Below are 24,647 nucleotides of genomic sequence, written 5' to 3'. Positions count from 1 at the left end.
TCCTCTTGCATACCTGATATTTGTAATATGAGTCTAATAAAATTGTTAATCTTTTCAAAGAATGAACTCTGGTTTTATTACCTATATTGTTTTTCTGTTTTCTGTTTCATTAATTTCTGCTCTAATCCGTGTTGTGTTTTGTTCTGCTCTTTTTTTCCTAACAATTTTATTTTTATTGATTTTATAGAGAGGAGAGAGAGAGAGAGAAATGGGGAGGGGGAGGAGTGGGAAGCATCAGCTCATAGTAGTTACTTCTCAGATGTGCCTTGACAGGGCAAGCCCTAGCTTTCCAACCTGACACCTCAGCATCTCAGATAGACACTGTATGCACTGCACAGCCACCGGTCAGGCTATATTCTTTTATCCCATCCATTATATTTCTTAAATTCACAAAAAAGAATAGTTTTATTTCATAAAAGCCTGATTTTTGTTGGAGGGAGGGAGCCTAGATTGGATTTAAGAGAATAGTATATTGGCCCTGGCTGGTTGGCTCAGTACTAGAGCATCGGCCCAGCATGTGGATATATCCTGGGTTCGATTCACAGTCAGGACACAGAGGAGAAGGGGCCATCTGCTTCTCCACCCCCTCCCTTCCCCCTTCCCCCATCTCTCTTTCTCCTGCAGCCATGGTTCCATTGGTTTAAGTGTGGGCACTGAGGATGTCTTCATGGAGCCTCTGCTTCAGGCACTAAAAATAGCTCAGTTGAGAGCATAGCCCCAATGGGCAGAGCATCGGCCCCAGATGGGGTGCCAGGTGGATCCTGGTTAGGGCACAAGCGGGAATCTGTCTCTTTCACTTGGAAAAGAAGAAAGAAAAAGAGAGAAGGATAGAGAGAATAGTATATTTATTCATATATTTGCTTGGGTGGAGGTGGGTGGGCATTTTTCCTAATGAAAGAGGGAAAGCAGTCTTATTCAGATGCAGCGTTTGTGCCCTGGCCGGTTGGCTCTGTGCTAGATCATTGGCCCAGCCTGTGGAAGCCCCAGGTTTGATCACAAGTGACCATCTGTTTCTCTCCCCTCCCCCCCCTTCCTCTCCTGCAGCCATGGCTCAATTGGTTTGAGTAAGTTGGCCCTGGGTGCTGAGGATGGCTCCTTTGCCTTGCCTCAGGCACTGAAATAGCTTGGTTGCCAAGCAACAGAGCAAAAGCAGCCCCAGATGGGCAGAGCATCGCCCTGTAGTTTGCATGTGGGAGTCTGTCTCTCTGTCTCTCTGCCTCTCCGCCTCCCCACCTCTCCCTTAGTAAAAAAAGAAAAAAAATATGCAGCCGTTGTGTTGACCACTTAAAAATATGACAATGGCTCTCTGTGGATTCTTTCTATTTCTAATGGAACACTATTGGAGTTTATTTAAAAATCAATTATTTTCTTCTATTATGTGAAAGTCAAGGAAGAGCTGTGTTACCAACAGATTACAATAGTATCCTGAGTATTTTCTCTCATTTTAAGTCTATTCCAACTTAATACTTTTAAGTACTTTTGGTTCTTACACGTACATTGGAGTTTCTTGCAGGAAGCCAAAACGTTTATTAACTCCTTCCCCCTACTTAGTTTCTTTCTCCTATCTAATAGAAATTAGTCTTTACAAATATTTTATTGCCACTTAAAAACCGAACAAATATCTTTTAACCAGATTTGAAATCAAGAAAAAACTAAAAACAGCCAAAAAGAAAGAAAAGAAAGAAAAAAAGAAAAAGCAAGAGGAGGAGCAGGAAAAGAAAAAGCTGACACAGATTCAAGAATCTCAGGTAGGAGATTCAGTGGATAAAATCTGTTTTGAGTGTGTTTATATAAAAGATAGGTTTATATTAATCAGCCTAGGTCAGTTAGTGCAAGGTGATTAGGTGCTGTCTTTATTAATCTCTGAACATATCATTTCACCATTAGCCACACTGTTTAATTCCTTAGGCATCATTCACTCAAGTCTGCATTTAAAAAGCAGCTCACAGTAGGTTCAAATCCCACTCCTGACACCAAAAAAAAAAGAGAGCGAGAGAGAAAAATAAATAAATAAAAGGCAACTCACTGATAAGTGAGCAGCCCCTAAGGGAAAATCAGTAAACATCCTTGTCCAGGGTAGCCGGATTGGTTATGACGTTTACTCAGGTGTATGTCATCCTGTACTTGGTTGTTAAAGTAGCTGGGGAAATTAGTCATCTCTGCATTCATCACAGAAAGCTTTGTTGACAGTATCAACAAATATTAGCTATGATCTAAGGCAGGGGTAGTCAACCTTTTTATACCTACCGCCCACTTTTGTATCTCTGTTAGTAGTAAAATTTTCTAACCGCCCACCAGTTCCACAGTAATGGTGATTTATAAAGTAGGGAAGTAACTTTACTTTATAAAATTTATAAAGCAGAGTTACAGCAAGTTAAAGCATATAATAATAATTACTTACCGAGTACTTTCTGTCGGATTTTCGCTAAGTTTGGCAGAATAAATCTTTATAAAACAACTTACTATAGTTAAATTGATCTTTTTATTTATACTTTGGTTGCTCCGCTACCGCCCACCATGAAAGCTGGAACGCCCACTAGTGGGCGGTAGGGACCAGGTTGATTACCACTGATCTAAGGTGTCCTTGAAATTGCTTATTTCTGTAATTCTTAGGCCTTTATTAGGTGCATAAAACAGGGCTGACTTTACTGCTCTATCCTTTGTCCACAAGAGGAAGCTCTCTCTCTTTAAACAAATTTCAGTTTCTGCAGCCAATGTAGATTCACAGTGAAGAACTGAATGATTAATTGTGGGGCATAGAAAATCTTATCAGCAGTTGGTAAAAAGAGCCATCCTACATATCTTTCCCTTCCCAGGTAACATCCCACAACAAGGAACGGCGTTCCAAACGGGATGAGAAACTAGATAAGAAATCTCAAGCCATGGAGGAGCTAAAAGCAGAGAGAGAAAAACGGAAGAACAGAACAGGTAAGGGGAAAATGTAATGCTACTTTGTGTCTTTGATCGTATGATCTGATTTCCTGGTGCCTATTTTTATTTTTTCCTTTCTGTGTCTGTTTTTAATGGGAAATTTCGAACACAGAGTATTGTATAGCGAATCTCCATGCACCTATCATCTTCTAGTAGCCAATCGGATTTTGGGTTTTTTGCTCTGGAATTACAATAAAATTTTTTTTTTCTTTTTAGAGCGAGAGAGAGAGAGATGGAGGGACAGACAGGAAGGGAGAGAGATGAGAAGCATCAACTCATAGTTGTGGCACCTTAGTTGCTCATTGATTGCTTCTCATATGTGCCTTGACTAGGGGAGGGGAGAAGTGGGATGGGATGCTCCAACCAAGCCAGTGACCCCTTGCCGAAGCCAGCAATCTTGGGCTTCAAGCCAGTGACCAATGGGTCATGCCTATGACCTCGTACTCAAGCCAGCAACTTTGGGGTTTCGAACCTGGGTCCTCTGTCCCAGGCCAAGGCTCTGTTCACTGCACCACCACCTGGTCAGGCATATTTTATTTTATGATTACATAAATACAAGGTTCCAAAAGTAAATATGCTAAACACAGTATAGTAAAAAATATTTATATACCTTTCTATTTCACAACTTGCTTTCTTCCCATAACTGGTAACCTCTTAATTTCTTTTTATATTTTTCCTTTTCTTCCTATACAAAAGGACACAGACTCACCTACTATTTTAGATTAATGGTAGCACACTATACACACTTTTATCTACCTTGCTTTTTTCACTTGTTTATCCTAGAAATCACTCCTTAGTTTTTATGTCAAGCAGTAGTTGATAAACTACATTTTGTAAATAAAATTTTATTGGAATACGTACAGGGATGCCCATTTGTCTCTTGATTGTCTATAGCTGCTTTCTAACTACAGCAACAAAGTAGAGTAGTTCAGACAGTTACCATATAGTTTTATTCAAAAATTCTCTGAAGACATCTTAAATTTCCCCCATTTTTTCTGCCCATCACCAAGTGTATTGAGTGCAGTAACAGATAACTGTCATAAAAAGAAAAAATACAACTGTCAGTAGCATTGGTAACCCTTTCGGCCCATTTAGCAACAATATTCCAGCCTTGTTTTTTTGTCAGCTGAGGCTTGATGTTTGGTGCCTAAATGATTTTAACTCTTGATTTAACTCACTTTGGTATATAGCTCAAGTAATCACAATCCAGTCCAGAGAGAATAGAGCTATGAAGTCATTTTCCATGTGTCAGTTCTTTTTCAAAGGTGAAGAATCTTCAAGTTTATTGAGAGAACCGAGGTAAACATTTTCCATTTTTTTTCAGCTGAGCTCCTTGCCAAAAAGCAGCCATTAAAAACCAGTGAGGTGTACTCTGACGATGAGGAGGAGGAAGAGGATGACAAGTCCAGTGAGAAGTCAGACCGCTCGTCCCGAACATCATCATCTGATGAAGAAGAAGAGTAAGCTTGTGTCCATTTTGGTCAGGTAGTCTAGGTTGGTTCTTTGAAAAGAAGCTTAGTGTGGTTTCTGAATTCTCCCTGTTTGGGCTGTGAATCTTGTTTGGTTCAGTACTCTGAATTACTGAGTCAAGGTTCCAGTATATTTGCCCAGACATGTTCCTGCCTTGGCTGTTGGCCTGTAGCCCTTGACATTTCATTTGGTCCCAGTAAGTAGGAACTAACTTCATGTCGCCCTCACATTGTCCAGGAGCTTCCATTTGTGCTCTTACTCCGATCTGTTTCTGGGCTGGCAGAAACACAGTTAAGTACTGTTAGGAACAGGATTCTGTTACCACTCTTTTTTGTTGGCTCATTTTTTTTCTCCTGCTGCCTTAATCACATATACTTTGTGTGAAGTTTTAAAAAATTGGTATAGTAATTTAATTATCTTGATCTGTTTGTGATAAACACTTTTTTCCATTTTTCTTTGTTCCTCACAGGAAAGAAGACATTCCTCCAAAATCACAGCCAGTCTCCTTACCCGAAGAATTGAATCGGATTCGGTTATCACGGCATAAGCTAGAGCGTTGGTGTCATATGCCCTTCTTTGCTAAAACTGTCACAGGATGTTTCGTAAGGATTGGCATTGGAAACCACAACAGCAAACCAGTTTACCGGGTTGGTGTTTCTTTCATTGGACAATTATTTATGTTTTAAACGTAATGATTCACAGTTGGGAGTAAGAGGTACTACGTAAATCTGTCTCTCTTCTATTCCCATTTGATGGGAAAATAAACTCCAATCGAGATTCCTGCAGAATACTGATGATCTGAAATAACTGGGGATCATGCATGAACTGATGCCAGGAAGAAAATTGAGAGATGAAGGGCCTCGTTGGTTTGAATTTAAAATACCTTTCTCTGCTTTCCTACATATCAGAGCAAGAAGAGAGACACTTATGAAGTGTTTGTTGTTACATAACCTGGAAGTTTTGTTCATTTGAAAAATAATACAGTAAGTCCTAACTAAAAGTCTTTGATAGGTTCTTGAAAATTAACTTCAAGTCAAACAGAATAAATACAGTGTAACCAGTTTTATCATAGGTTAATTGATGTAAATAAGTTTCTATGACATATGTCTGGTCACAAAAACATCACCAAATGTCTAAATAGAGACCCAGAACGACTCCCGCATGCGCCCAACCGGGATCCACCCAGCACGCCCACCAGGGGGCGATGCTCTACCCATCTGGGGCGTTGCTCTGCTGCAATCAGAGCCATTCTAGTGCCTGAGGCAGAGGCCACAGAGCCATCCTCAGCGCGCGGCAAACTTTGCTCCAGTGGAGCCTCGGCTGCGGGAGGGGTAAGGACATAAATGAGAAGCCACAGGGAGACTGGTAGGAGGGGCGGAGACATGAAACAGGCTGGACCCACATCCAAATTTAGCAGATAATAATTAGAGGGATATCTCTGCTGCAGAGGTCCCCTCTGAGGAACAGTGGTCCCAGGCCCTCCAGCCCAGGGCTCCAGTGTTAGGAAGAGAAGTTCCCATAACTTTTGGCTGTAAAAACCAGTAGGGATTGACGCTGAGTGAGACAGAGGACTTCTGGAGCCCCAGACATGGGGCCTGCACATGGACTTACTCAGACTCACTCCCTCTGAGTTTCAGTGTTGAGGCAGCAGCTCAAAAGGCACCAGGGACCTACAGGAATGAACCAAAGTGTCTGGCATCAGGGCGACAGCTAAAAGGACGGCTTTCTCCCAGACAGAAGGGCTAGCAGAGGCCATTGTTCTTTTTCTGAGCCCTTCCCCCACAGAGCTGGCAGGCAGGTGCCATACCTGCGTCTCCATCAACTCCGCTTTCCACTGTTCACCCCACTGTGGTGGTGATTTCCTGAGATCCAGCCCGACCAACTGGATGCCTCACCAAAGTTTTTTCCAGTAGCTTTTCCATATGAATGACCTGTCTTCCCTCATGCTTCAGACTTTCTTAAAATCTCTCAAATAAGCAGCATCTGGCCTTGATGTGCCCTATACTTCTTGCTAAGTGGCCCCAGGCCTAGCACTAGTGGTAACCTGCCTTGGTTCACAATTTGGCCTCTCCTTGGCACCTCTAAACCAAACACAGTTAGCAGCTATCTAAAGATTGCTTTGTGCATGACCTGTGGTGGCGCAGAGGATAAAGCATCGACCTGGAATGCAGAGGTCGCCAGTTCAAAATCCTGGGCATGTCTGGTCAAGGCACATATGGGAGTTGATGCTTCCTGCTCCTTCTCCTTTCTCTCTCTCTCTCTCTCTTTCTCTCTCCCTCCCTCCCTCCCTCCTTCTCTCTCTCTCTCTCTCTCCACCCTCTCTAAAATGGATAAATAAAATCTTTTTTAAAAAGATTTAAAAAAAATAAAGGTTGTTTTGTAGCTCATGCCAGGTGGCCCCACGCAGAACATAGGCGGTGGCTAACCTTGGCCTGCACTTCCTGGGAGGCCCCAGAGCCAGCACACCCGATAGACAGCTTCAGACCACATTTAGCCACCTCCAAAGCAACACGTTCAAGGTGCAGCCTCAGTGGGCACCAGAGCCCCACTGAAGTAAGTCCTGTTCTATGGGGCTGGCACCTGCACAGTTGTTCTCCACAGTGGTTGCAGCCAATCCTTGCATGATGGATCTGAGGATAAGTCTTTCCCATTGATGTGCCAATAGTAATCAAGGCTCAACTACAAAAGAAGTATATACACAGCCCACACGGTGAGCACACCTGGAGTGTCCAGATTGATGAAGAGACTATGCCACTGGGCCCTACAGGACACCTACTACATTAGGCCATTCTACCAACTCTGGGAGACATAGCAGTTCCACCTAATATGTAGAAACAAACACATGGAGATTGCCAAAATGAGAAAACAAACATGTCCCAAATGAAAGGACAGAATAAAACTCAAGAAAAAGAGCTAAACAAAATGGAGACAAGCAATCTATTTGATACAGAATTCAAAACACTGGTTATAGGGATGCTTAATGAACTTAGGGGAAGAGTACATGAACTAAGAACTTCAACAGCATAAAAAGGACATGGAAACCGTAAGAAGGAACTAGCCAGAAATGAAGGATACACTTAACTTGAGTGAAGAATAATTTATAAGAGCCTGACCAGCCGGTGGCACAGTGGATAGAGCATGGAACTTGGGACACAGAGGACCCAGGTTCGAGACCCCAAGGCTCACCAGCTTCAGCCCAAGGTCGCTGGCTCGAGCAAGGGGTTACTCACTCTGCTGTAGCCCCCAGTCAAGGCACATATCAGAAAGCAGTCAATGAACAACTAAAGTGCCGCAACAAAGACGTGATGCTTCTCATCTCTCTCCCTTCCTGTCTGTCTGTCCCTTTCTGTCCTTCTCTCTGTCTCTCTCTGTCTTTGACACACACATACACAAAAAATAATTTAGGTCTGACCTGTGGTGGCGCAGTGGATAAAGCATCGACCTGGAAATGCTGAGGTCGCTGGTTCGAAACCCTGGGCTTGCCTGGTCAAGGCACATATGGGAGTTGATGTTTCCAGCTCCTCCCCCCTGTCTCTCTCTCCTCTCTCTCTCTCTCTCTCCTCTCTAAAATGAATAAATAAAATTAAAAAAACTTTAAAAAAAAAAAGAATAATTTATAGGAAATCAACAGTAGAGTAGATGAAACAGAATCACAACAGTGATTTGGAATCAAAGGAAGCAAGAAATACCCAGTCAGAACAAAGAAAAAAAAAAAAGAATCCAAAGAAATAAGGTAAATGAAGTAGTGTAAGGAGTCTGGGACAACTTCCAATGTACTATGATTTGCTGCAGGGGTTTGCTGGAAGGAGAAGAGAAAAGAGAAAGAAATCAAAAACCTGTTTGAAAAAATAATGACAAAACTTCCCTAACTTGGTAAAGGAAATAGACATCCAAGTCCAGGAAGCACAGAGTCTCAAACAAAATGAACACAAGAGGCTCATTCAAGGTTCATCATAATTGAAATGTAAAAGATTAAAGACAAAGACAGAATCTTTTAATTTTTTTCATTGACTTAGAGAGAGAAGCATCAATTCACCGTTCCATTTAGTTGCTCTCTCATTGATTGCTTTTCGTGTGTGCCCTAAGCAGGTATTGAACCCATGACCTTGGTTTACCAGGACAATGCTTTATCCACTGAGCCACACACCCTGGCCAGGGCCACAAAGAGAGCATCTTAAAAGCAGCAAGAGCCTAACCAGGCGGCCGTGCAGTGGATAGAGCGTCGGACTGGGATGCAGAGGACCCAGGTTCGAGACCCAAAGGTCACTGGCTTGAAGGCCAAGGTCGCTGGCTTGAGCAGGAGGTCACTTGCTCTGCTGTACCCCCCCCCCTTTAAGGCACATATGAGAAAGAAATCAATGAACAACTAAGGAGCTGCAATGAAAAATTTATGCTTCTCATCTCTATCTTCCTGTCTGTCTGTCCTTATCTATCCTTCTCTCTGTCTCTATGTCTCTTCATACACACAAAGAAAAAATGAACAGTAAAGTGTCAATAAATACATATCTATCAACAATTGAATCTAAAAAAATAAGCAGGACAGAAACAGATTTGTAGATATAGAGAATGTTTTAATGGTTGTCAGATGGGAGGGGAGCTGGGTGAAAAAAGGGACAGTATTAGAAGTACTATTGGTACTAAGAGAATAGTCATGGAGATGTACAGAGTAGGGTAGGGAATATAGTCAATAATTAATAACTATATATGGTGTCAGATGGATATGAGGTTTGGATGATCACTTAGTAAGTTATACAATGTCTAATCACCGGGTTGTACACCTGAAATTAATGTATGTCAACTGTAATTGAAAAATAAATGATTTATAAAAACAGGAAGTTAGTACAAATAAACATAATAAAAACAAGATAGTTTTTAAAAAAATTTTTCTTAAGTGAGAAGCAGGGAGGCAGAGAGACAGACTCCCTGGCATGTACCCTGACTGGGTTCTACCCAGCAAGACCCCTATGGGGTGATGCTCGGCCCATCTGGGGCCTTTGTTCCCTTGCTTGGCAATTGAGCTATTTTAGTGCCTGAGGTGAGGCCATGGAGCCATCCTCAGCACCCGGGGCCAACTTGCTCCAACCAGTCATGGCTGCGGGAGGAGAAGAGAGAGAGAGAGGGAGAGAGAAGGGAGAGGGGGATGGGTGGAAAAGCAGATGGCCACTTCTTCTGTGTGACCTGACCGGGAAATGAACCCTGGACTTCCACACACCTGGCCAACACTCTCTCTACCACTGAGCCAACTGGCCAGGGCAATAATAACTTTTTTTTAACCCACTTCTGGGTCAGAGTCATGGGTAGCAGGGCACAAGGCAGGAACATGGCCCTCACCCCCCCACACACACACAGTGTTCTTCTATCACAGGACGCACTCATATACACTGAGACCGGGACATTGTAGACATGCCAGTTCACCTTATGTGTGCACATCTTTGAAATGTGGGAAGAAACTGGAGTCCCTAGAGAAAAACCACACTGACTGGAAAGAATCTGCTAACCACACATCCAATAGCCCTGTCCAAGAATCAATTTTGGCCTGACCAGGCGGTGGCGCAGTGGATAGAGTGTTGGACTGGGATGCGGAAGACCCAGGTTCGAGACCCCGAGGTCACCAGCTTGAGCACGGGCTCATCTGGTTTGAGCAAAGCTCACCAGCTTGGACCCAAGGTCGCTGGCTCCGGCAAGGGGTTACTCGGTCTGCTGAAGGCCCACGGTCAAGGCACATATGAGAAAGCAATCAATGAACAACTAAGGTGTCACAATGCGTAACGAAAAACTAATGATTGATGCTTCTCATCTTTCCGTTCTTGTCTGTCTATCCCTCTCCCTCTCCCTCTCTCTGTCTCTGTAAAAAAAAAAAAAAAAAATCAATTTTTTATTTATCAATGTTACAACAAAATGACATTATTTGAGTAATTGCTATAAATGAAAATTTTTCATGTTACAAACTTTTTTTTTCTTTTTTCATGTTACAAACTAAGTGGCTTCTGGAACAGGGAATTAATACTGTGGTTGTTATGAAAGAAAGAAAAGCCTTCCAACCTAATAGAGGTTATTTAGTGGGTTCCAGCACTGCTTCTGTGGTCTGTATGGCTGGAACATAACTGTTTTTCTTTTTCCATTTTTCTTTTTCCTGGGTTGTATGGTTTTAACATAACATATAATACCATAGGAAGCTTGGCAACAGAAGCTGACTTCTGTGGTCTTCATATTTGGTTGATAAAACTGGCCTCAGAAATTCCAAGTACATCCCCTAGTAAAGGAGAATTAAGTTGGAGGGGAAGCTTCTAATAAGACCCAACCAGGCTCACTGCCTCCTCTCCCTGGGCACGGGGCTTAATAGCTGGCCATGGGCTTTATTTATTTATTTATTTATTTATTTATTTATTTATTCGTTCATTCATTCATTCATTCCTTCATTCATTCATTTAAGAGAGAATGACAGGAACGGAAAGATGAGAAGCATCACTTTTAGTTGTGGCACTTTAGTTGTTCATTGCTTGTTTCTCATCTGACCATCTGTTCTAAACCTAAGAAAGGTGCCCAGAACAGACCTCAGCTGTGTGCTCCTCTCAGTGCAGGACCACTCGTCTGCATTCAGGTAGATGGAGCCAAAGAGAGTGGTGTGGAGAGCTCTGAAAGAGTCTTTTTTTTTTTTTTTTTAATATTTTCTCTGTTCTTTCATTTAGGTTGCTGAGATCACGGGTGTTGTGGAAACCGCCAAGGTTTACCAGCTTGGTGGCACCAGAACAAACAAAGGGCTACAACTACGGTAGGAAAGGTGTTTCTGTGTGGCAGCTTTTTTCCCATTGCAAGCAGGCATTGCCTGTGTGGGCTGTCATTCTCTCCCAATGTGATTTTTTTCTGGGAATTGGAGGGAAACTTTTATTCTGCTGTTGCCTAGAGGGAAAGTGGGATATATCTCTTAGGTCACATCAGGGATATGAAGTATAGGAGGACATACAGAAAAAACAAGTCAGGTTGTGAAACCCCCTTCTGTCATAGCCCTGCAGGCATTGCCTGATTGATCAGGAGACTTGCTTCTGGTTCTGGCTCTGTCACTTAACCTGATCTTTGACAAGTTAGGCCATCTTTCTGGATTTAGTTTCTTCTTTGGAAACATATTTACTGAATGCCTGCTACATGCCACTGTTCTAGACATCAGGATAGAGACAAGAACAAAACAGAGTCTGGCCTGACCAGGCGGTGGCGCAGTGGATAGAGCGTGGGACTGGGATGCAGAGGACCCAGGTTCGAGTACCCGAAGTCTCCAGCTTGAGCACGGGCTCATCTGGCTTGAGCAAAAGCCCACCAGCTTGAACCCAAGGTTGCTGGCTCCAGCAAGGGGCTACTCGATCTGCTGAAGGCCCGCAGTCAAGGCACATATGAGAAAGCAATCAATGAACAACTAAGGTGTCACAACGAAAAACTAACGATTGATGCTTCTCATCTCTCTTTGTTCCTATCGGTCCCTTTCTATCCCTCTCCCTCTCCCTCTCTCTGTCTCTGAAAAAAAACAAAAAAAAAAAACAAAAAAAAAACCCAGAGTCTGACCAGGCGGTGGTGCAGTGGATAGAGCGTGGGACTGGGATGCGGAAGACCCAGGTTCGAGACCCCAAGGTCACCAGCTTGAGGGTGGGCTCATCTGGTTTGAGCAAGGGGTTACTCGGTCTGCTGAAGGCCCACGGTCAAGGCACATATGAGAAAGCAATCAATGAACAACTAAGGTGTCGCAACAAAAAACTGATGATTGATGCTTCTCATCTCTCTCTGTTCCTATCTGTCCCTCTCTCTGACTCTCTCTCTGTCTCTGTTAAAAAAAAACAAAAAAACAGACACACACAAATCCCTCCCTCTTAGAACCTAAAAATTCTAAAGTCCCATATAGGAAGGACTAGAAGCAGTTTGCCATGACCACTGCAAATAGCAGGTAATAGACATAGCTCTACCATGGCCTAATTTGGTCTTTAATGGCCCTCCCCATTCTCTTTCCCGTCCCCATTATCTGTCTTTGTCTATTTGAAAAGAACCAGTTGGGGAAGGCAGTGGTCATGATGTGCAACAAGCATCTCTAGGAGAATGGCACTGACTCACTTTGTTAGCACATAGGTCAATAGAAAGACTGTGTTCTTGTTCTCTAGGAAATGGTTTTTTTGTCATTCATTTGTATGTATGTCTATATATAATATGTGTGTGTGTGTGTGTGTATATATATATATATCATATTCTGGATGCCAGTTGTGATGGATTTTATTATAAATGGACTTTTGAGGTACTGGCCAAGTCCATTTCTTTCCAGAGCTAGCTTTGATTCTTAATCCTGGCTGCCCATTAGAACAGCCTGGTTTTGTTTGTTAATTCCAGTGCCTGGTTCCTATTCTCAGAGATTCTGATTCAGTTAATCTAAAATTAAGGCTGGAACTTCCAGGCTTTGGCACTGGAAGTTTTATAAATCTTGATGATGCTAAAAGGTAGCCAGGATTGAGAACCACAGAGACAGTCTGGTAGGGTTGCTTTGCTGGTACGTCAATCAAAATACCTATTCTTGGAGATGCTGTCTTTTTTATGTAGGCATGGCAATGACCAACGGGTATTCCGCCTAGAGTTTGTCTCAAACCAAGAATTCACAGAAAGCGAATTCATGAAGTGGAAAGAAGCGGTAAGTGGATAGACACCTACCTGTTGCTCCTGAAAACAGTAACAGTTTCTCTTTCCAAAATCCCTTAATATAACCTTTTATCACTTTTGATCCAGATGTTCTCTGCTGGCATGCAGTTACCCACTCTAGACGAAATCAATAAGAAGGAGTTATCTATTAAAGAAGCTCTTAATTATAAATTCAATGATCAAGACATTGAAGAGGTAAGAAAACTGGTACCCCAGAGCTGTAAGTTCATCAAGAACCAGTTTTAGAGAAGAGCATGACTTTCTTTTTTTTCCTATATCTTGATAATTTTAGCTATGCTATGGTACTATTGCATGAGGATAAGAGAATGCTGTTGTTACTATTTTACTACTTATCGTTTATCAAGATTTTTTTCTCATTTGAAGTCATAGACTGTAGAGATGTAGTCAGGCTTCAGGGATCTGTATTCTGCTAGGCTTGGCCCTTCGAGAGTTTTTTTTCTCTAAAATATTTTGTTAAAGTTCTTTGGTCTCTGTTCTCTTGAACAGTGGCTATTCTTACAATACCAGGCCTTTGGGTTGCTGCTGTTTATTGGTGCATGTTCCTTCAGACTGTCCCAGAAGAATCTCCATGACCCGGAAGCAGTATAGTGCCCCTTGGAACGAACTCACTCTCCCTATGGGACATGACAATGCTGTAGGAAGAGCAGCCCCCTTATAACCAGCTGCCAGCTACTTGCCTCCAAAATGGGCTTACTTATGCCTGTCTACAAAAATAGTTTAGGAATACCTCACTGCTGGTATCTCCTCTCTGGTACAGATTGTAAAAGAGAAAGAAAGATTCAGGAAAGCTCCACCCAACTATGCTATGAAGAAGACTCAGCTGCTAAAGGAAAAGGTAAGGATTTGCATTCAAATCTCTTTCCCAGTCCCTGGCCAGTGGCTCACTGGATAAAGCATTGGCTCCGCGTATATGGATGTTCTAGGTTAGATTCCCCGTCAGGCACACAGGGGAAGCAACCATCTGCTTCTCTCCCCCTATCTTTCCACTCTTCTCTCCCTCTTTTCCTCCTGCAGTCAGCTCGATTGGTTTGAGCGTGGCTCCGGGTGCTGAAGATAGCTCGATTGGTCCAAGCGCATCATTACGTACATACATAAATGAAATTAAAATTAAAAAAAAATAATCTCTTTCCCTGTCCTATAAAAGGCTATATGGAAATCAAACTTACTCACTTTCTATCAAGTTAGTGGTGGCTAAATTTTTCTTTCTATAAATTGAAATGGATCCTGCTTGTTCCATTTTTTTTACTTTCTAATCACTTCAGTTTCCTGTATAATCAGACCCCAGGGTAGTTTCAGCACTGGGTCTGAACAAATGAAGGATACTGCCAAGCCCTGCTGCAGTAGGTGGTGTTCTGTTCTTCACCTCGGGTTAGGTGAGCTTTCCTGGAGAGACTTAGCCATATAGGGCTTGGGTGCTCAGATTTATGTTACACATCACAGCTACCAGGGGCCCAGAGCCGGGTAGCTATATGAGAAGATGTTATTACTGTAATAAAAATTAATTCCTCCCTGACCAGGCGGTGGCGCAGTGGATAGAGGGTTGGACTGGGACACAGAGGACCCAGGTTCGAGACCCCAAGGTCGCCTGCTTGAGCGTGAGCTCGTCTGGTTTGAGCAAAGCTCACCAGCTTGAGCCCAAGGTTGCTGGCTCAAGCAAGGGGTTACTCAGTCTGCTGAAGGCCCGCAGTCAAGGCACATATGAGAAAGCAATCGATGAACAACTAAGGTGCCACAACGAAGAGTTGATGCTTCTCATCTCTCTCCCTTCCTGTCTGTTCCTATCTGTCCCTCTCTCTGACTCTCTCTGTCTCTCTCTGTCTCTGTCACCAAAAAAACCAAAACAAAACAAAAAAACCCTTGCATTTGAAAAGTTTGTTTTTAGTATTCTTTTACATCTCATCATTTGTTCATCAAATGAAATAGCTTGCTTGTGCAGGAATTCAGGGGACATTTGATATATATAGATCATAACAAAAAAACACACGCTTTTCTCTGTGCAGGCCATGGCTGAGGACCTGGGGGATCAGGACAAAGCCAAACAAATCCAAGACCAGCTGAATGAGCTGGAGGAGCGGGCAGAGGCCCTGGACCGCCAGCGGACCAAGAACATATCTGCTATCAGGTGTGGTGTGTTACAGAGTCTATTTTGATTGGGCTCCTACTCTTGGCCCACAGACCTTGCCACAGTTATCAGGCGAGCCTGTGGCCTTGTACTTGTTGTGTTGCGCTGATTCCACATATCTCTGAGCTCAGAACTCAGTGGTTCTCTCCCTCCTTTCATAGCCCACTGATTCATTCCTTTTATTCAACCCCTAGTTACATCAACCAGCGGAACCGGGAATGGAACATTGTGGAGTCTGAGAAGGCCCTTGTGGTATGTAAAACAACTTTATTTGGATCACTGGAAATAATTTCAATTAATAAAATAATGTAAGCCCTGGCTGGGTAGCTCAGTTGGTTAGAGTGTCATCATGATACACCACAGTTGTGGGTTTGATCCCCAGCTGGGGCACAAATAAGAGTCAACTAATGAATGCATATATAAGAGAAACAACAAATTAATGTTTCTTTCTCTCACTTGCTCTCCCTCCATCTCACAAAAATCAATTTTTTTAAATTTTTTTTTTGTATTTTTCTGAAGCTGGAAACGGGGAGAGACAGTCAGACAGACTCCCGCATGCGCCCGACCGGGATCCACCCGGCCCGCCCACCAGGGGCGACGCTCTGCCCACCAGGGGGCGACGCTCTGCCCCTCCGGGGGGTCGCTCCACCGCCCAGAGCCACTCTAGCGCCTGGGGCAGAGGCCAAGGAGCCATCCCCAGCGCCCAGGCCATCTCCGCTCCAATGGAGCCCCAGCTGCGGGAGGGGAAGAGAGAGACAGAGAGGAAGGAGGGGGTGGGGGTGGAGAAGCAAATGGGCGCCCCTCCTATGTGCCCTGGCCGGGAATCGAACCCGGGTCCCCTACATGCCAGGCCGATGCTCTACCGCTGAGCCAACTGGCCAGGGCCTCAATTTTTTTTTTTAAATATTAAAAAAATATTTGAGAGGAGGGGAGATAGTGAGGCAGATTCCTGCATGTGCCCCAACTGGAATATACCTGGCAACCCCATCTGGGGCCGATGCTTGAGTACCAAGCTATTTTTAGCACTTGAGGCAGAAAATAGCACCCAGGAGCTATCTTCAGCTCCCAGGGCTATGCTCTAGACTCTAAATAATCGAGCCCCTGGCTGCTGAAGGGGAAGGAGAGAAGGAGGAGAGGGATGGGGTAGAAAAGCAGATGCTTACTTCTCCTTTGTGCCTTGACCGGGAAATGAATCCAGGACATCCATATGCTGGGCTGATGCTTTAGCCACTGAGCCACTGAGCCACCGCACAGGGCCAGAATAACTTTTTTGTTGTTGTTTGAGACAGAGAGGGACAGACAGACAGGAAGGGAGAGAGATGAGAAGCATCAGTTATTCGTTGTAGCACCTTAGTTGTTCATTGATTGCTTTCTCATATGTGCCTTGACTGGGGGGCTACAGCAGACCGAGTGACCCCTTGCTCAAGCCCGTGACCTTGGGCTCAAGCTGGGGAGCCTTGCTCAAACTAGATTAGCCTGTGCTGAGGCTGGCGACCTCGGGGTTTTGAACCCGGGTCCTCTGAGTTTTAGTCTGACACTCTATCCACTGCGCCACCACCTGGTCAGGCCAAAATAACATTTTTTAAAAATAAAATAGCTGGGCCCTGGCCGGTTGGCTCAGCGGTAGAGCGTCGGCCTGGCGTGCAGGGGTCCCGGGTTCGATTCCCGGCCAGGGCACACAGGAGAAGCACCCATCTGCTTCTCTACCCCTCCCCCTCTCCTTCCTCTCTGTCTCTCTCTTCCCCTCCCGCAGCCGAGGCTCCATTGGAGCAAAAATGGCCCGGGCGCTGGGGATGGCTCTGTGGCCTCTGCCTCAGGCGCTAGAATGGCTCTGGACACAACAGAGCGACGCCCCAGAGGGGCAGAACATCGCCCCCTGGTGGGCGTGCCGGGTGGATCCCGGTCGGGCGCATGCGGGAGTCTGTCTGACTGCCTCCCCATTTCCAGCTTCGGAAAAATGAAAAAAAAATAAAATAAAATAAAAATAAAATAACTGTCCTGGACAGAAGCTCAGTTAGTTAGAGCATTGTCCTACAGCACAGATGTTGCTGATTTGATCCTTGATCAGGGCACATACAGGAGCAGATCAGCGTTCCTGTCTCTCTCTCCACCCCTCCCTCTCTCTAAAAATCAATAAGATTTTTTTTTTTAGTGAAAGGAAGGGAGATAGTTAGATTACCGCATGCACCCCAACTGGGATCCACATAGCAACCCGTGCCTTGGGCTGATGCTCAAATCAACTGAGCTATTTTTAGTACCTATAGCTGATGCATTGGGACCAACCAAGCTATCCTCAGTGCTAAAACCAGTCCAGCCACTGGTTGTTAGCTAGGAAGAAAAAGAAGGGGGGGGGAGAAGCAGATGGTCACTTCTAACCAGGGTTTGAACCCAGGACTTCTGCACATCAGACTGACGCTATCCACTGAGCTTACCAGCCAGGGCCAAAATAAACATTTAAAAAATTAAATAACTGAAACCTATATAATTTTATTAATATCATCCCAATAAATTCAATTAAAAAAAGGGGGGAGTGTTAGGAAATCCTCTCTACATCTTGTTTGAGTTTATTTTATTTTTTTAGTGAGAGAATGGAGAAGCAGACTCCCACATGGGCCCCAACCAGGATCCACCCGGCAAGCCCACTAGGGGGCGATGCTCTGCCTAGCTGGGGCCCTTGCTCCATTGGAACCATAGCTGATTTTTAGCACCTGAGGCCAAGGCCATGGAACCATCCTTGGTGCCTGGGGCGAACTCATTCCAATGGAGCCAGGGATGCAGGAAAGGAGGAGAAGAGAGAGAGAGAGAGAGAGAGAGAGAGAAGCGAGAGGGGGAGGGGTGGAGAAACAGTTGAGCACTTCTGTGTGCTTTGACTGGGAATTGAACCCAGGATATCCACATGCTGTGCCAATGTTCTACCACTGAGCCAACCAGCCAGGACCCTTGTTGAAGTTTATTGAAATAACATGTTTACTTAAAACATACATACTCTCTCTATAAGTTATACATACACTCATAATTTATTAATTTATAATGTAAAGCAGCCATCTTCTGCTCTGTCTTATCCCTCTTCATTCTTAGATTCTACTATGCAGGTATTTTTTCTTATTTATTTCCAGTTTTGTTCCTTAGGTTGTTACCCCTATATCTACTCTGGTGTTCTTAAAGGGAAAAAGAATGATAGTTTGGCTTTTTTCAGGCCTTTGCAAAGACTTATTTATATGTAAGCTTATGATGAGAGGAGGGGGAAAGGAAATATGGTTCTTTAATGCATGTTCTCTGTTTCAGGCTGAAAGTCACAACATGAAAAACCAACAGATGGATCCTTTTACTAGGAGGCAGTGCAAACCTACCATCGTTTCTAATGTGAGTGCCTAAAGAGGACGTTTTTAGTCAGGACCTAGATTCTGGGACATAAAATGAATTCCATTAGGAGAATAATAAAGAAGTTAAAAATAATGTTGTCTTAGTGGGATTTGCTTGCCTCAAACTCTTGGGTCTGGATACTTCCTTTTTTATCTTGCTATAGGACGTCTAGATAATAAAAACCTGGCATGGATTTACAGAAATCTGTGGACTAAACTCCCTGTGCCTCATGCCACACACGCTAGAAATGTGTAGACTGGGTCACCTACCTGGGCCTGGTGAGGCTGGGCTTGACTTCATTGCTTTTAATTGCCTCTTTTTGCTGCCTTGAGGAAAACTCCAATGACCTGCTAATGGGGCCACTGTGGTGCTTGTGATGTTAGTGGTGGTAGGTGGGAAAGGATCAAAGTGTAGGGCCTGACCTGTGGTGGTGCAGAGGATAAAGCATTGACCTGGGATCCTGAAGTTTGAAACCCCAGGCTTATCTGGTCAAGGCACGTGCAAGAAGCAACTTCTACACAAGTTGATGCTTCCTGTTCCCCTCCACCCTCCCACCTTTCTTTCTCTCTCCCCTCCTCTCTAAAATCAATAAATCTTTTAATTTTTTTTGGAGACAGAGAGAGAGGGGCAGACAGACAGGAAGGGAGAGAGATGAGAAGCATCAACTTGTTGTGATACTTCAGTTATTCATTGATTGCTTTTTCAAATGTGCCTTGACCAGGGGGCTCCAGCTGAGCCAGTGACCCCTTGCTCAAGCGGTGACACCATGCTCAAGTAGGGTGAGCCTGCGCTCAAGCTGGTGACCTCAGGGTTTTGAACCTGGGTCCTCAGCACCCCAGGTTGACACTCTTATCCACTGTGCCACCACCTGGTCAGGCAATAAAATCTTTTCTAAAAAAAATAGACTCATAATAGGACTGTGCGAGTGTTGAACAGTCACTATAAAATAACTTATTTTCTCTTTTAGTCTAGAGACCCAGCTGTTCAAGCTGCCATCTTGGCCCAGCTGAATGCAAAATACGGTTCTGGAGTGCTACCAGATGCTCCAAAGGAAATGAGCAAGGTGAGTGCAGCACTCCCTTACCTGTGACCTGTGGAGCTAGGTTAGTCTTGGACACCAGAGCAAGCACCTGGCCTAGTCTGGACTTGATTTCCCACCTGGAGGAACATACAGTCCCCTTGGCCATCCTTTCTCCATTTTAGTTATCTACAACTGTAGTAAAAATTTAGCAAATTTTGATCAGATGACCTATATTCTAAATCCAACACCTTTACTTAACTAAGGGCTTCACTGCAGCTTTAGGCAACTGACATCTAGTCTTCTGATACACGTTTTCTCTTATGTAAAATGGGTATAATACTCTGTACTCTACCTACCTCACCAGATAATTAGGAGGTACAGATAACATATAAGGATCAGATGATTATAAAAGTGAAAGCTCTCTGAAAACTAAAATGTTAAACCAAGAGGAACTACCCATTTAGAAGTATTTTTCTTTCTGCCTAAGTTAGGTCTTTTCCTGTGGAGCCCATACTGTCCCAGGAATTCCTGAAATCTTGGGTCAGAAGGTTGGCGTGCCTGACCAGGCTGTGGTGCAGTGGGCAGAGTGTCAACCGGGGATGCTGAAGACCCAGGTTCGAAACCCTGAGGTCACCAGCTTGAGTGTGGGATCACCGGCTTAAGCATGGGACCATAGACATGATCCCATAATTGCTGGCTTGAAGCCCAAGGTTGCTGGCTTGAGTAAAGGGTTATTGGCTCAGCTGGAGCCCCCTGGTCAAGGCACATATGAGAAAGCAATTGATGAACAACTAAGGCTCTGGCCAGTTGGCTCAGTGGTAGAGTGTCAGCCCAGCATGTGGATGTCCCAGATTCGATTCTGGTCAGGGCACACAGGAGAAGCAACCACCTGCTTCTCTACCCCTCCCCCTCTCGCTTCTCTCTCTCTTTCTCTCTCTCTCTCCCCCCCCTCCTCTCCCTCTCTCTCCTTTTCTCCTCCTGCAGCCATGGCTTGATTGGAGTGAGTTGGCCCCAGACGCTGAGGGTGGCTCCCTGGCCTCTGTCTCAGGCACTAAGAAGAGCTTGGTTGCTGAGCAACGGAGCAATGCCCCATATGGGCAGAGCATCACCCCCTTGTGAGCTTGCCGTGTGGATCCTGGTCAGGACACACGTAGGACTCTGTCTCTGCCTCCTCTCCTCACACCGAATTTAAAAAAAAAATGAACTAAAGTGCCACGAAAACAAGTTGATGCTTATCATCTCTCTCTTCCTGTCTGTCCCTCTTTCTGTCTCGCTAAAAACGAAGAAAAAAAGGTTGGCTTGTCTTAAGCCTTTCCATTTCTATCCTCACACCACAGACATAACACTGCCCTCTCAGGCTTATGTCTTTGCTTTCAAGCTTCAGGAAATAAACCTCTTAGTTGCCTTTTGTCCTCGGAGAAAAGGAAAATCAGGCCTTAATAGGAAGATAGAATGATCTTAAAAAAGAGCTTTTACCATTAATGGCTGCTGCTGCTTGAAGTTCACTTATATTTATGCTTTTATAATTATGTTGTTTCTTCATATTGCAGGGTCAGGGAAAGGATAAAGATTTAAATTCTAAGTCAGCCAGTGACCTCTCAGAAGACTTGTTCAAAGTACATGATTTTGATGTGAAGATTGATTTACAAGTTCCCAGCTCAGGTAGGTGAGGGTGGGGAGTGGTAATGGCCAAGGACCAGAGAGCTCCATAGCTTTCTTGGCCTGCAAGGTGGCCTGTTTCAGGGAAGAAATTCAGGTTTCTGCTCAGTATTTGTAGAGGCTGCAAGTGTATTCTGAACGGGAATAGAGACAATCAGAAAAGCTACCTGAAGGAGTGAAGCACAAGACTAAAAGGACTTTGTAGGTACCTCAGCTGCCAATTTGCTCTTCTTTCCCATAGAGTCAAAGGCTTTGGCCATCACCTCCAAGGCTCCGCCAGCCAAGGATGGGGCTCCAAGGAGATCTCTGAACTTAGAAGACTACAAAAAACGACGGGGACTTATTTGAGCGCATCCAGCCCTGCTGCTTCTGACCCTGCATGTCCCATCACAGTGTCCCACTTTTCCTCTTCATTTGATTTGCCCTCTTTGGGCTGGAGCAGCAGTAGAAACTGGGAAGAGACTCTAAACTGCCAGTCATCTGTAATATAAACCATTTACTGTATAGACTTCCTTTGTCTGCACCATCTCCCATCTCCCCACCCCCCACCCCCAGGCCTTACTCAGTGTGGACCTGGGCTCTCTTGGGCTTCTCCATGCCTTTAGATTTGTGTTTGCCTTTTTTTTTTTTTAACCAGCACAGCTCATTGGCTACTCTGCACACATTCAGTATTACCGTGGAGGTGGGATTCTTGCTGGACCCCCTGGTGGTGATAGCAGCAGCACTGGGCAGTCACCTCTCTGGACTGCCTTGTCCCCAAACATTGAACATTTGGCACCTGCCCTTGTGGAGAGAGTGGGTTCTGGGCACCTACAGCCCTCCTTCCTCTCTCATCTTTCTCTTCCCATCTCTGCAAAGAGGGGTTTTCAAAACCAATTTAGTTTCCAAAAAGTGTATATTTGGGTGGGGGGATCTATTTGAGAGAGAGAGAGAGAGAGAGAGAGTGTGTGTGTGTGTGTGTGTATGTGTGTGTGTATTTTTTTTAATCATTTTTTAAAAACTGCAGTACTCTTTGTAACAGTCTGTCATGGGTCTATAGCTGTTTCAGATTTTTTTCAGCTGTACTTGAGCATCTGAAACTGCAAGAAAGAAACTCATTAAATGTGATTCTTCTTACTAAACAGGCCTGACTGCTGTAGCTGTGTAACTTTCCCTTCCCCACCTCCTCTTCCTCATCACCTCCCCGCCTCAGAGGAAACTCCCAAGTTTGGCCCCTTCCCTATAGGCTGTGTCCTGGCAGGTGGGAGGGAAGCCCATGGCCAGGTACAGGGGAGGGCAATGTAGGTGTCTTGCTCATCCCATGGGTATAGCCCACAGCTTCTTGGCTGAATGTAGAGTGAATGTTTTCCCCACCCCATGTACTTGTCTCTTTCTAGTGATTCTGTTTAGCTGTTTCAGTAAAAAAAAATATATATATATTATTATTATTATTTTTTTCATTTTTCCAAAGCTGGAATCGGGGAGGCAGCCAGACAGACTCCCGCATGCACCGGACCAGGATCCACCTGGCATGCCCACCAGGGGGCGATGCTCTGCCCATCTGGGGTGTCGCTCTGTTGCGACCAGAGCCATTCTAGCGCCTGAGGCAGAGGCCACAGAGCCATCCCCAGCGCCCGGGCCATCCTTGCTCCAATGGAGCCTCGCTGCGGGAGGGGAAGAGAAAGAGAGGAAGGGGGGGGGGGGAGTGGAGAAGCAAATGGGCGCCTCTCCTGTGTGCCCTGGCCAGGAATCGAACCCGGGACCCCTGCACGCCAGGCCGATGCTCTACCGCTGAGCCAACCGGCCAGGGCCAATATATTTTGTTTTTAAGAGAAAGTACTCGACATGATATGGAGAGAATGAACACAAAAAGATTTAGGTTGCAAATGTTATAAGCATGTGCAGTTTGTGTGTGTGTGTGTGTGTGTGTGTGTGTGTGTGTGTGTGTGTGTACCTATATATATGGTAAGCATATATATTGTGCAGTTAGAGTGAAGCCAGCAAAGAAGTATGTATGTCTTTATAAAATGTTTGAAAAGAGATAAGCTTACTGCTTGATAATCATTCTCAGGTGTAAAGCTCCAAGTGTAAATAAAAGTGGCATTTAACAAATCTTTTCAGAACAAAGTACAGCTGACTATATATACCAAGAACTAAGCTAAAGAAACAGCTGAGAGCTACTGATTCCCACAAGAGAGAGAGGAATCGAGAAGCTCTGCTTTGTACTTCTTATTTTTTTGTAAGGAGTGGGGTGATTGAAGTCATGAAGTTAAGTTGTATTTCAACATAAAAGTGAACTTGCTAACTCTTCTGGGTTTAGTAGAGCCTCAGCATTGCTTTAACTTAGTATACACTTTTTTATTTTAAAAAAAAAGCAGTAATGGGTGGTTTTTAAAAAGTATTGTGACTGTAAATTTGATAAATACGACTGTAACACAGCTATGTAGTAGCTGTGACACAGTTCAGTTAGGCAAAGGAGTGGTGATGGACACATTAAAATCATATATACTTGAATAGTCCATTGACCGAACCCTTTATAGACTATTATGTAAATGTGGAATCACGGACTGTTAAACATTGCCTGGACTCTGGCAGAGTCCTGGAGGCTGCTGGGACCTCTCCGATCATGACGAACTTGGACTTCTATCTCTTTCTGGTTTAAAAGACATGAAATTATAGAATCCATATAATTTGCTGGAGTCATTCTGATTTACCATGTAGATCTGTATTTAATATCATTTGGATTTGGAGAAGTGTTGATTACATTATGGCTGTGTAATAAAATTTTTATTAAAACTGCATCCCACTGTAGCCACTTCACCACTACCTCCCCACATGCAGCTGCTGAGACTTTCATTTTGAGACACCAAAGTAGCAAGGAGAAAAGCCAACCAAAGAAGACCGAAAGTTAACTCATCACCTGGGTAGCCTTCTTGGTAATTGAAGTCAAGACTGAGGACATAGCCTGATCAGGCGGTGGTGCAGTGGATAGAGCGTCAGACTGGGATGCAGAGGACCCAGGTTCAAGACCCTCGAGGTTACCAGCTTGAGCGCAGGCACATCTGGTTTGAGCAAAAGCTTACCAGCTTGAACCCCAAGGTCGCTGGCTTGAGCAAGGGGTTACTTGGTCTGCTGAAGGCCCGCGGTCAAGGCACATATGAGAAAGCAATCAATGAACAACTAAGGTTTCGCAACAAAAAACTGATGATTGATGCTTCTCATCTCTCCGTTCCTGTCTGTCTGTCCCTATCTATCCTTCCCTCTGACTCTCTCTCTGTCCCTGTAAAAAAAGAAAAAAGACTGAGGACGTGGCTCCAGTCCTCAGTGAGGCAGGACCTCTGAACTGAGATCTTGACCAGGCATAAGACATGAAATTATAGAACCAGCTGGGCTTCTTGGTGGTTGACAATATTT

At 44.3% G+C, this 24,647-nt stretch overlaps 1 protein-coding gene across 1 annotated transcript in view; it reads left to right on the top strand.

Annotated features, from left to right (window-relative positions):
* RTF1 (RTF1 homolog, Paf1/RNA polymerase II complex component) overlaps positions 1-24,034 on the top strand; it is a 62,259-nt gene extending 38,225 nt beyond the window's left edge. Inside the window, exons 5-18 of the mRNA XM_066344253.1 lie at positions 1,634-1,748; positions 2,817-2,928; positions 4,256-4,391; positions 4,871-5,048; positions 11,091-11,173; positions 12,973-13,060; positions 13,156-13,263; positions 13,847-13,924; positions 15,090-15,211; positions 15,406-15,463; positions 18,497-18,574; positions 19,542-19,637; positions 21,146-21,257; positions 21,496-24,034. Coding sequence (XP_066200350.1) covers positions 1,634-1,748; positions 2,817-2,928; positions 4,256-4,391; positions 4,871-5,048; positions 11,091-11,173; positions 12,973-13,060; positions 13,156-13,263; positions 13,847-13,924; positions 15,090-15,211; positions 15,406-15,463; positions 18,497-18,574; positions 19,542-19,637; positions 21,146-21,257; positions 21,496-21,602 — 1,471 coding nt within the window. The 3' untranslated portion in view covers positions 21,603-24,034. The remainder of the gene's footprint in view (positions 1-1,633; positions 1,749-2,816; positions 2,929-4,255; positions 4,392-4,870; positions 5,049-11,090; positions 11,174-12,972; positions 13,061-13,155; positions 13,264-13,846; positions 13,925-15,089; positions 15,212-15,405; positions 15,464-18,496; positions 18,575-19,541; positions 19,638-21,145; positions 21,258-21,495) is intronic.
* The last annotated feature ends 613 nt before the right edge of the window (positions 24,035-24,647 follow it).

The sequence above is a fragment of the Saccopteryx leptura genome, chromosome 6 (assembly GCF_036850995.1).
Source record: "Saccopteryx leptura isolate mSacLep1 chromosome 6, mSacLep1_pri_phased_curated, whole genome shotgun sequence".
Classification (NCBI taxonomy): domain Eukaryota; kingdom Metazoa; phylum Chordata; class Mammalia; order Chiroptera; family Emballonuridae; genus Saccopteryx; species Saccopteryx leptura.
Note: the sequence above shows the minus strand (reverse complement) of the source record. Positions and strands in the feature narration are given on the sequence as shown.